Source organism: Blennius ocellaris (assembly GCF_963422515.1).
Source record: "Blennius ocellaris genome assembly, chromosome: 21".
NCBI lineage: Eukaryota > Metazoa > Chordata > Actinopteri > Blenniiformes > Blenniidae > Blennius > Blennius ocellaris.
Window position 1 is genome coordinate 13,102,373 of NC_137670.1, and position 12,891 is coordinate 13,115,263.

General features: G+C 42.1%; 1 protein-coding gene across 2 annotated transcripts; it reads left to right on the top strand.

The window, feature by feature from the left end:
- Positions 1-4,542: 4,542 nt before the first annotated feature.
- Positions 4,543-12,783, top strand: tbc1d24 (TBC1 domain family, member 24). 2 transcript variants are annotated; one of them, XM_080516733.1, is made up of 7 exons: positions 4,543-4,563; positions 6,739-7,853; positions 8,611-8,769; positions 8,872-8,935; positions 9,483-9,578; positions 11,299-11,542; positions 11,647-12,783. In XM_080516733.1, the coding sequence occupies exons 2-7, from the start codon at positions 6,868-6,870 to the stop codon at positions 11,799-11,801; spliced, it is 1,704 nt and encodes a 567-aa protein (XP_080372859.1). In that variant the 5' UTR covers positions 4,543-4,563; positions 6,739-6,867; the 3' UTR covers positions 11,802-12,783. The 2 variants fall into 2 exon arrangements, with proteins under 2 accessions (XP_080372859.1, XP_080372860.1); XM_080516734.1 differs by lacking the exon at positions 4,543-4,563 and adding an exon at positions 5,194-5,304.
- The last annotated feature ends 108 nt before the right edge of the window (positions 12,784-12,891 follow it).

Sequence of the window (12,891 nt, forward strand, 5' to 3'; positions counted from 1 at the left end):
GCAGGTATCTCACTGTCAAAACAACAACATTAAAAATACATGACAGAAATACATATAGTCAATTTGACATGCTGGAATAAATAGCTGCAAAAGTGTCAGCATTCTTTTTGGGTTGATCCTCATTTTCACTGTAGTGAAAAAACAAAATACCATCATGGTACGGTATTTATAAATGATTGGCCACACTTTACACATGAATCGTGTCGAAGGCATAAGCACATATTGATGTAATATCATTACAAACATGACTGGCAGCGAAAGCTCTTTCACTATGTGGCTTATTTGTGTTGGAGAATTTTTTTTCTTGATAAAAATTCGAAACAATTTTCGAAACAAAAATTATTAAAATGAAACAAAAAAAGAAAAATGCTGTCACCAACTTGCTGATGTCTCTTTAGCATACAGACCAAGGATGAGCAAACACACACACGCACGCACACACACACACACACACAAACACACACACACACACACACACACACACACACTCACCTCTTCAGTGCTTCATCCCGGCCCACTGGCAACCACCAGGCTTGTTTTTTAAACACACACAAACTAAAAAAAGAAATGAAGTTGGGGCTGGGAAGTATCACGCCTCCTTATTTTTTTTTTTTTTTATCCGTTTTGCTCCCTTTCCCTCCTTGTCTGGCCCGGCCTTTTCTCTGTCTCAGGGCCTATGGGCAGGCATCCTGCGGTCGTCAAGGTAACCTGACTCCCTTTTAACGAAAACAATACCCAGAGTGCTACTTAGGCCTTTCACAGATACAATAGAGCCCACGCTATTGGGTGACAGTTTCTTTCAGTCCCACTGGCTAGACTTAAGCCTCGGTTGTGAATTGATACTTAAGCAGAGAGCTCATTTAAATTACTCAAGCAGTGCAAAACCTTTACACTGAATCGAATAATACAGATACAAGACTTAATGGCAGTAAAACCAGCAGCAATGAAAGAGCAAAGAAAATACCCGGGGAAAGTGTATAAATAACAATTAGCTCGATAAGAAGTGGTTCACTGCTCACTGCGCCGCAAACAAAGTGCAGCTAGCAAACAGCTCAGGCACAAAGAAAATAGAGTTGTCTTTTTTTTAAAAAAGTAATTTTGAAGCTTTAAGACTCGAATGGAAACTTTTGTATTACTTTTATATCATTATATTAGGCCGGTTTACACTCACTTGACACCAGCTTTTCTTATTTTTACACAGAGAAAAAATAGGGGGATTTTAAAGCCTATAGGTACAGTATATTTGTGAGATTTATAATTACTGTTCAAATTTCATGGAATTTCATCCCAGTGTTTTTCTGTTTTGTTTTTGTTTTATCGTCCACCTTTTTACTGATTTCGTGCCTGGTTGAGCCATGTTTGTGTACTGTCATTTACATCCAGTTGATTATGATGTAGATAAAGGAAACCAATGTTTGACCCTTCTTGTTTGCTTCAATTGTGTCAAGAAAAAATAATCTTGAATTGTTTTATAGTAACCGGACACCTGAGTGAGGATATTTTAATCAAATGGCAGAAAAGTGTACTGTCACTTTTCTGCCAACACAACACAACTTTCTCAGCCCTGAAGAAATGTGTGACCACCCAGTGGAGTTGAGCCTTTATGCTTTAAAGTGATGCTTCTGGTAGAATATAGACACACTGCAACAGATCAAATTAGACTGCATTGTTTGAGTTTTACCCTCAGCTTAGCATATCTATAAAGCCATTTATTGATAAGATATCTACATCATCAGATACATTATATGCCTTTTGTTATATTTGCATTTTATTTCTGTAACTTAGTCCTTTTATTTTGTTCAGAGGTTAAGTTTTGACCTTGAATGTGTGGGACCCTGGTTCAAATCCCGTTTGCAGCAGGAAGAACATACAGTGTAAAACTTAATCAAACTGATGGATCAAGTTGCATTGACTTACTGTGACAAACCCCTTTAAAAGGAAACACCTCAAGAGACTTCAATTATATATAATTATTTCTGGTTTTCTTTTGCATTATTGCAATTTTATGGCCTTTATACATTTCTTGCTTTGTGTTTACTTCAGTTCATGTCTGAGATGCTCTGTAAAAATCAGTTTTTTTTTTGTTTGTTTGTGGGGGTTTTTTCACAATAACTTGATCTTTTTTCTTTTTTCTTTTTTCTTCTTCTTACTACTCTCTTCATTGATAGTTCAAACCCAGAAGAACCATCTCCACTTGCTGATTGGCTCTTATATCTGCCCCATGATTCAATGACCTGAGTATATTAAAAAATAAAATTAGATGCTGAAAAAATGTCCAAAACACAATTTGAATGTGAATTATGTTCATTTCATTTGTGTCTATTAAAGTCTTCAACGTTCTAAAGCCTTTGAACATGTTTGGGGTTTTTTTTGCCCATATTTGTTTTTCCCCACGCTCTGATGTGTGTCACATGGGCGAGAAATAATTGAAATGTCAAACATCCTTGTCAAGATGAGCTGATTTGATGCATGTGGTATTCTAATCTTTTTTGATGTTTTCTTCTGAAAACACCATTAAATAAGAATAAAATTTCAAACACTGCAGAGGACACTCTGGGAAACAGGAAGGATATAAAAAGTTTACACAACACTTTTGTAATTAACAAGAACACAGTCCCAATGAGACAAATTGGAAAAATATTTTCCAACTCGGTCAGATGACAAAACAATATTACATACAGAGAACATAATGTGCCATGAAGCAACAGTTACAGCAGCAGCAGACTTCTTTGGTTCAGACCTGCAGAGGTGAGGATTACAGGTTTAACACAAACAACAAACATCCATCCAACTGTGAGTGAAGGCAGGATACACCCTGGACAGGACCTTCAGTAGAAGACAATATTAATCCATGGAGCCTGTCTTTATTTGCTGCTTCACGAGCATCACTGGGAAGCACAAAGCAGTGTGAGGTAGACTGGAGTGGGAGGGCCCACCGGATGGTGCTCACTGTGATGTCACGTCGTGTGTGGAAGCGGAAGGATTTGATGATCATAAACCTCCATAAGCTACGACCTAAAGGCTTACGGGCTTTGCACCCATCTGTCTCTCTTTCTCTCTCTCTCTCTCTCATTCACACAGGCATACACAGAGACAATCCTTCATGCGCAGTCACCTCTTTCTTCAGCTTCTTTCATAATCGCTCTCAAATCCAAGCACTGCCTCAGTTTGATCCTGATAGTTCAGACATCCCAGCACGCCTCTTAAACAAATAAGAAAGCATCTTCTTGGCCTTGCGTTCAAACATCAGACCATGCTGACAACGTCATGTGACATGGCCTCTTTCTTCTTTTCTACACACAACACATCCATGACAAATACAACAGAGTCAGCGTTTGCTCTGGATTTGAGGAACGTCTTCAACGGACACAGAACGCTAGTATTACAGAGATGAACACTCGGGGTTTCTTCATGATAGTAAATTCTACTTGATGCTGAAATAGTCTAAGACCGTTGATCCTACAACATCTATGAGCAGCCCTTAATTTGATGACTTTATAAAAAACGGGAATGTATCCCAGAAACATGACATGTAGGCTTCTGATGTTTTCTTCACTGCTGAAGTACAAAGCAGAAAACACCAGCTGTATTCAAGAGGCACAAGGCAGCAGCCAAACAACATTCTGCCCTGAGTTGTTCAGGAGGGCAACGGCGCTCCCACAATTGAATTATCTATAATAACTGTCATGCGTTGAGCGAGCTGTGTGTTGGGGGTGCTTTGAGTCCTGGACAAAGGCAGGGTCTGTCGTCCTGGTCTGGGTACTTCCTGTCCTTTCACGGTCCCATCAGTTAAGTGACCAAGAAAGTTTGAGTTGACCTCTGCACGTATATAACCTGCACGTATATAGCGTGTGACTCGGTCTCAAGAAGTAAGTCTTTAAAAAACAAAACAAAACACTGGTTATGCATTGCTGCAAAATAAGACATTAAAAAAAAAAAAAAAAAAATTCACATCATAGTGTGTTGTGTTTCTACAATAATTGATTGAGCATGGTTTCTGATGTTTTGATTGTAGGCTATATGCTCGAAAGGGGACTGTAGTGTAAATATCTTTTTTGTTTTGTTTTAAAAAGTGTAATATTCATGATATATCTAATTGACACAGTAGAGGTTGTCAACAATAGCTTAGCACTGTTGCAGAATAGCTTCAATTAAGTCATCCATTGTTCTTTAGAATAGTGTGAAATAGATTGAATGTTTCTTTTCATTTTACAGTAAAACTAGCCTTTACACCAGGGGTAAAACACATTGCAGCCAATGTTCTTGGATGGGTCTGGCATCTAATGCACTGAAACTGATCCAATTACAAACATATGGAACCCTGTTATGCTGTTTGTTTGTTTGTTTGTTTGTTTTTACAATCCTGATACTATTTTCACGAATGAACCAGATGTTTTTAGTTTGCAGAGCGGGGTGAAGGTTTGTACTGAGGACCCTCGTGGACATACATCCACTGCACCTCCTACAGGCGCGTGCCGTGACCGGCGTGTCGCTGCTTACTGCGCATGCGCCAGGCGACTTAATATGAACCCTGCTTCACGTCTCAAGACATCTCACGCCCAGGTACAGACTCTATGAGTGTATGAGTTTATCAGCGGTTTAATTCTTGCGCCTGTCGAGTGTCTCGTCCCTCGCGGTAGATTCGACGCTCGTCTCTGTCACCGGTGTTGTTTAATTTGTCCGCCGCGGCTCTAAAATTGACGCCGTAACAAACTCCAAGACTGTGGACCAAATTCATGTGTGGTGGGTAACCGTCATGCTAGCTGCTGCAGGAGCAGCAACATTTCCCTGGCATGCTCTGGTATTTCTTAACATCTCCGTGTTTTCCTGTCATTATTACACGTCAGCTAGTTTGGTGTGTCTTTTCTTTTTTTTTTGGGTGGGGGGTTCGCTGCAGAAACGCTCTTGACAGCGCCGTGCTAAAGCTAGCAATGCTAACTTGGCAGGTGTGAATGGAAAAAGGCTGCTTCGAGCTTTAACTCCAGAGGTTAATGGTAAATACTCCGGGACCCGACTAACTTGACAACGTGTCAGCGACCGCTCTCTTTCTCGCCTGCTGTTTGACGTGCCATGCCGTTGTGAACCGCACAACGAGCTCGCGGAGCGATCGCGTGCGGCTGCAGCTGCACTTCAATGCATGTTGACACAAATGCAGCTCGTACTGTCGTTTTAGCTGATTGCAGGCTGTGTACACTGGCTGAGCCTCTGCAACAGCAAACGAATGCTGTCTAACGGCAAAATCAGCTCCACAGAGGCCCAGCGAGATCGCTGCAACCCCACTGCACGAAGGCCAGTATTGAAGACGTTGGTTATGATTTTTTTTTTCTTTTTTTTCTGGTGCATGCATGAACGTCCAGCCTCAGATACTGTTATAATGCAACTGCAACACACTGTCACATCTCTGCATGCATGAGCTTTTGTTGTCAAGCAGTGTGGCTATTGTATAGTTATTTTCGTGTTGAAGAAGATCTGCATCTGAAGCTGGGTGTGTGTGTGAGACTTTCTCTGTGGCGAACTGGCGACATGTCCAGAGTTTAACCTTCACTTACAGTCAGCTGGGCTCAGTTTTAATACATCCCATTACATACGATGCTGTAGAAAACTGATAGATTTGGAATAGGTTTGTAAGTCTTATCGTTCTGGGATGGATTAATTAAAAATGTCGAATGTGATAGGTCTGTTGTGATTGAGAATCTTGCCAGAAAAGCTTGTTTATCGGTGCAGCTGTGTGGATATCCTGCTTTTTCCTTCTACATTTCCATGTATAAGTATTGGTTTATGGTGTATTATCCCTTGATATATAAATTGATATGTGTAAAGGTGGAATAAGCATGTCTATATCCACTCACAAAGGGTCTATGTTCAAACTGAGTCTGTATTGGCAATTGGAATGTATTTTATTTTCACAGTTATTACTTGGCTTTACACAAAATACTAACCTTCCTGAAAATAATGTTAATATATTATTGAATGGTTGGAATTTCCACTCAGCTATTTTCTTTTTTTTTTTTTGGTTCAGTCAGTTTTAAAGGTATAGTAACAGCACACTGTCCCTTTTAGCCAGTTTTATATCTACGGACTCATCCTTTTCCATGTGACTTGTTTTTCAGCACATTTTCTTGTGATTTTATGGCTGCCTGTGTTAAGCTTATTGCAAGCGATCTTTGGACATGCACCCATGTGATGTTTTGATATAATTTGATGACTGTATGTAAACCATTTGCAGTATAAAAGTTTTGTCATCGATCTTTACATCACGTTGTGAGTAAGAACTGGTGGGAACTGACCTGAGTACTGCTAAACGGTTGCTGCTGGTGAAGTTTGGTTTTTGTAGTTCAGTTCTTTTTCCACTCAAGGTCATATTGAGTTGTTTTTTTTTTTAGCAGTATGGCCACTGAGATGTCCTTTTGTAATTTAAATTCCTTTCAATCTCAGGTTTACTCAGGTTTTTTCCACTTCACAGTTGTGCTTCTTTCTGTGTCAATCTAATAGAACTTGCATAATGAATCTGATTAATGCTACACAACATATTTACTTCAGGCATCAGGAACACGCCCTTCTTTAATTTCCAAAATATCCTTATTCATCAGACTGCGCGAGGCTGAGACATGTTGTTCTTTCTGTACTCTTTGTCGAACATGCACATCGTTGACAGATGGCGCCCTGCGCTAATTGTTTATCAGATTTTCTAATGATGCCTTCTAATCTGGTCTTTTTTTATTTCTTTGTGCCCTCCAGTGACCATCATGGGCAGTTAATCTTAATTGTCCAATTATCTGCTGTGTGGAGGCCTGAAGGTGAGGAATACCTTGGAGCGATACGTCCTCCTCTCTTACGACTCAGGGAGTCCACCAACTATACTGCACCATGGCTGAGGAAGAATATGGCGGCTTTGTGGACTGGAGCCAGATGGGGGACCTGGCCAAGAGCAGCGGGCCCACCAAGGTTGACTGTAAAGACCTGAAAGAATTCAAGCAAATGGCCCGACAAGGCCACTGGGCCAAGAATCACAAACTACGAGCACAAGTGTACCAGCAGCTCATCAAGGCCATTCCCTGCCGTACAGTGACCCCCGACGCAGAAGTGTACCGCGACATCATCGGAGACGCAGCCACAAAGAAGCCCTCGTCCCTCGCCCCACTTCCAGACTTTGTAGATGATAGTCCTGTACCGCACTACTGCCTGAAGGCGGAGGCGGTCGCTTCAGCACATCGGATCATCAACTGCGTGGCTGGACAGTTTCCAGACATCTCCCACTGCCCAGCACTCCCAGCCGTCACCGCGCTGCTCCTGCACTTCAGCGCCGACGAAGCTCAGTGTTTTGAGCACATCAGCCGCATCCTGGCCTGCAACGAACCAGGAAAGCGACTGCTGGACCAGACGTTCCTGGCGTACGAGTCCAGCTGCATGACGTTCGGGGATCTGGCCAATAAGTACTGCGCCCCCGCTCACAAGCTGATCGTGGCCACGGCTCAGGATGTGATGGAGGTGTACTCGGACTGGCAGCGCTGGGTGCTCGGCGACCTTCCTTTCAGCCACGTGGTCCGGGTGCTTGACGTGTACATGGTCGAGGGCTATAAAATCCTCTACCGTGTGGCGATAGCCCTGCTCAAGTTTTACCGCAAGTCCAAAGCAGGGGCCCAGGCGGGCCAGGGGAGCCAGGAGCAGGATTCAAGCAAAATCAGGGCGGATATCCAGGCGTTCGTAAAGGGCATCGCCTCCACCGTCACCCCTGACAAGCTGCTGGAGAAGGCCTTCTCCCTCCGTCTGTTCAGCCGTAAGGAGATCACTCTGCTGCAGCTGACAAATGAAAAGTCCCTGCAGCAGAAAGGAATCACTGTCAAACAGAAGCGGTAAAGTCGATAATATTGATATTTTTTCTTCTTTTTAATTTAGGAGCTGGGATACTTTTGGTGGATTTATCTTATCGATGGTATCATTAAAGATTGATGAATTTCCTCTGTTTTTCCAGACTTTTGTAGTCCATAATGTGTCATTGTCAATATCAAACTGAACCCAACCGGAGCACATAAATCAACAAACTGAGGAACTTTCAAAACAACAATTTCATGAATGCACTTTTCTCTCTCTTTTTTTTTTATTTAATTTTTCACTTGAAAGACACAATTGCTGGACCTCAAATCATTTAATCACAGTTGTGTGGACAGAATAAGTTCCCCACAGTGTACAATTATTATTTTAAAATGTTTACACTACTTCAGTTGAACAAGGTCCTGCAGCTTTGTTTTTGCTGTTACACTGCTTTTTCCATCTTCCTCACTGTCTGTTCTTGTTTCCTATTATTTCGGTTTGTGCCACGGTTTTCCCTTCACCATCCTGTCTCATCTGCTCTGCACTCCTGTGTTCACCTCACTGGTTCTTGTACAGTTCGAGGTGGGTTTCCATCTCCACACCACCCTTTTTTTTTTTTTTCCCTCTCAACCCATTTATCCTCCAAAAGCATTACCATTTTGCATGTTTGCTGATTGATAATACTTCAAATGAGGAGACGCTTTGCTTAAGTGCTCCTATTAATGGTTCATCACCAGCTGTGCGATCTCCATTTGGCTGTTGGACGTATTATTCTGACCCCCTCCTCGTCTTCTCCAGGCGAAACGTTCAGCTGGCTCTCAACCCCGACACATTTTCCTCCGAGATTGTCAGCGCCAAGGAGATGCACGACATCTGGTCGTGGATCCCCGAACGCTTCGCCCTGTGCCAGCCTCAGCTTCTCTTCACCACCTCCACCCATGGATGCAGCCTGAACAGGTAGACGTCTGAATAGTTTCACCTTCCACTTGCTGTCGCAATAAATATCATTCATTTTGCAGTCTTTTAAATTACAATTTAAACTCGTGCGTGTCCCTGCAGATTCTACTCCCACTGTGAAGGCTATGAGCCCACTTTGCTCCTCATCCGCACCACCGATGGCGACGTAAGCGAGACTCGCACACTGTAGACCGCGAACTCTCCCACAATCACCCCACATATTTAAAGTTTGAAGCAAGATTCTGTTGGAGGGACGTTTTCGCTGATTGATTTGGAACGTTTTGCATCCTGGTTGTCATGGATTACAAACTACAGTGTTAAATAACATGTTATCCAGTATATTCTCAACAGATTGACTTGAATATTTAGGGTGTATAATGCTGTGAAGTGGAGCCGAAACAAAATAGTACTGGAATTACGCAATTACTAGTTCCTGTCCAAAGTAGTTCCTCATTCAAATGGGGGAACCAAACATTTTCTTTTGCTATTTCAGTCATTTAGCATTTGTTTTATTTTCTTGCTTGACTCCAGCTTTGTTATAATATACTATAATATATATATAATTACACAGGCATCATTTGATTGGATTATAATACCATTTCAAAGATGGCAGTCTACTACTGTCATGATTTGGAAGTACTTGTAAGTAAATTATGTAAATTGTTTTAGCAGATAAAGCTATTTTCGTTTTTTTTTCCCCTTATCCTCTCCAGGTATGTGGAGCCTTCTTGTCTACAGACTGGGAGGAGCGAAAGAGAGGCGGTAACAAGCTGAGCTTCTTTGGCACCGGCGAGTGTTTTGTGTTCAGGGTGAGTTCATTTTCATGGAGTGAACTTAGTTTTTACTTCTGAGAGGCGAATGCAGCTGCATACTGGACAGTTCCTATAATTAGAGGGTAAACACAGAGACAGGATCACATTCACACTCAAGGGAAAATCAAAGTTGCCAATTAACTTGAGTCGATTTAGTTTGCGCAGTACTACATTGTGGCCAGCAGAGGGTACCATCCACCTTGATTTGGTTTGAATGGAGCGCTGCGGCTTGTCTTGAGAAGAAGCCTGACTAGTAGGTCACACTTCACCAGACACCATCATGTCTGATGCAGAAACGACTCCACAAACTGCAGACGAGGCCGGTAGTAACGCAGCACCAGGCGTAATAATAGCGCCACAGCTTGAAATAGAAAAGCACACTGGTCCTCTGATGTCGTCCGTATGAATTATTCACTTGACTCTGCTTGCTGAAGCACAGCTGTAGACTGTGTGAGCCGAGAGGCCAGAAAGCACCACAATCCCAAAGAGCAATGCTTAAGCACACACAGATCGGAAACTTCTGTCACCTGACCCAGTCGTACCCGACACCACAGCTGACACACAATAGACACCAGCCAGCTCCTACCAACGTCTGTTACATGGCCTGTACCGGAAGAGGAAGCGTTATTCTTGTGCCTGCTTCTTTAAGAGGCAAGGCGCAAAGATTACTCTTCCTAGAAATAGGAATTACAGTATTTTGGCGCGCAACTCGTCCCGCACCGTTTGGAACATGTACACAAAAAGCACATCAAAACGTGCGGGACATTCTTCGACCTGGTGGTGAGGGAGGCATCATCAACAGACTACAGACATTTACGCTGGTTGATTACAAAAGAGACTGGCTGTATCGTCAGCGACCCCACCCACCCTGGACGAACAAACCCCTAATCCCTGAGATTGAATTTGTTTTTGTTTTTTGTACCTGTATTCTATTCTATCTATTCTCATGTTTTCAGTGTGTGAAACAGATATTGATTTTGGTGTCTGTGCAATAAAGAGTAAGTGGAAAATATGATAACACGGCTACTAAACAAAAGCAGCAGTTGATAAAACAGGTTCGTTATAGTTGACTTTGCTAAGAAATAAACACAAAAAACCACTTGGATTGAGAAAAATAGCATTGTAAAGAAAATGTTTTATTTATTATTGCGCAAGGCCTCCAAACCAGAATGCAGTTTTGTATTTTTCTTAAAAGGTCAAGGAGCTGCTTTAAGATCAGCAGAAGGAATGTAGGTTACAAATAGGCACTTTGTAAAAATATCCATTGAGAGGAAGTTCTCATTAGCATCGATTCTAAACAAAATAATTATGAAACTATTCAAATGCTTCTGATTCGCCATCTTTGCATCTCTTACAATTAATGTAAGAATAAGCAGACCAGGGGGGTGTTCCAGCACGGAGGTTCAACAATCTCTTGAGTTTCTCCCTGAACTCTGAGTCGACTGACTCTGAGATGGGAAATTCAGAGTTTCCAGTTCCAGAACAGCTGATCTGAATTAGTTCAATGAACTCTGAGCACGTGAACCTTGAGTTAAGCACCTGAACAACCACAGTATAAAGCCATCATCAATGGAGTCCTGGTATCATGAGTCACTATGGCAACAGACCAAAGAGAAATGAAAGCACGCTGAGGTGCATTTGTGTTCAAATATACCATGGTGCGAATTAAATTTGATTAAGCAGGTTTGATGATGCCTTCATTGTTTTCCGTTGGCAGCTGAAACCGGAAATAGAGCGCTACGAGTGGGTGGTGATCCGCCACCCTGAGTTGGCGTCTTCCATCAAACGGCAGGAGCCAGAGGACCCGGCCTCCTCTGAGGGCCAAAATGCAGACAACAGCTTACAGCAGCCAGAGAAACCTGCTGGAGAGCTCTCGCCATTTCTGTCCGCCCGCCACTTCAACCTCAACTCCAAGAATACTTCCATGTTCATGGCGGGAAACTTTGACTCCATCATTGTGGGTGAGTGGATCGACACAGCGTCTTTCTCAGTACCCGACGTTAAAATGACGCGAGAATGAATTAAGGTCACTAATGAGCCGGTGCGTCATGTTGTGTTTGTTCAGGGGGAGGCGAAGGCAACGCTCTGTACATCGACTCTGAGCTGAATCATGGCCGCACTGGCAGGTGCACCACGTTCGACAACCCGCCGCTGTGCGCAGAGAGCTTCCAGGTTTCACTGCTGGAAGCGTGGGGCTTCCAGGACGCCATGGCCTCGTAATGCAACGCACTTATTACATAGGTTTACATGTACGTTCACACTTTGATCTGACAAGAACCAAGTTTTACCACTTAAAGATGCAGTATAATACTTAAAAACATGGAGAAATGTGACTAGCGTGAAGTTGAGTCTTAAAATGTCCAGCAAAACGTTTTCAGGTAGAAAACGTGTGCAAACGAGCCTGAATCCGTCCTTCAAATTCATATATTTTATTTATTCATGCATTTCATCCAATATATCAACATATGAATGGAAATGGGATAGTTGTGTTTACTTGTTTATTTTTGTATTTACAAATTTGTACTATGGTGGTGTAATTATATTGAAGTGGTGATGGAAATGTTCAGGATCACGTGTGCTCGTCTTCCTGTCGGGATCAAACGTCTGAGTTTCTGAACGGTAATGTCGAAATGTTCGCTCTGCAGTTCATCTCAAGCTGCCAAATTCAGCTGTACAGTTTAACTCTGCAGTCTTTATAATATGAACCAAGATTTACAGCAACATCTGTGAAGGTAACTCTGTTTCTGTGGTAAATGTCGACGGAACTCGATAGAGATGTAGTGAAGCTATATTAGGTCAGTTCTTGCTTCTTTTTTTTTTGGTTTTGGTTCATTGCACTTTTGATCTTCTGCACATAACTGGAGGATCTGCTAAATTAACTGAGTAAATGTCTGTGGATGTCAGTAGTGACTTTGAGTTTCGCAATTTTGCACTGCTTTCTTTTCAAAAAGTTTTTGGTTCTGTTGTCTTTTCCTGTTCACAAAAATCCGTATATTCCCGTGAGCCTTTTCTTGGTAAAGCACACATTTTCATGGTGTACAGGTAATGGAGATAAATGCAGCTCCTTCATCCTTTTTCTTTTCCATTTTCCTGTTACCGCCGTCCTTTTCCTGTATGAAGATTCTAAGAAGTCCAGTTCTGTGTCCTGTTGGCAAAGTGTTGTTGAGGTTACACATCTAACTTGTATCTGTATGTTAAAATATGTGCGCCAGTGAAGTGTCAACAGTGTGAAAACTGCAAATGTGGAAAATACAGCATTGCGCTTTAAGAAGACTTGGCCTGCGTTTGTCTTTTGTTTTCTTTTTTCTTT

Coding starts and splice junctions, on each gene's coding strand:
- tbc1d24 (XM_080516733.1), top strand. CDS start 6,868: ATGGCTGAGGAAGAATATGGCGGCTTTGTGGACTGGAGCCAGATGGGG. Junction 7,854..8,610: donor ATCACTGTCAAACAGAAGCG/GTAAAGTCGATA, acceptor CGTCTTCTCCAG/GCGAAACGTTCAGCTGGCTC. Junction 9,579..11,298: donor GCGAGTGTTTTGTGTTCAGG/GTGAGTTCATTT, acceptor TTCCGTTGGCAG/CTGAAACCGGAAATAGAGCG.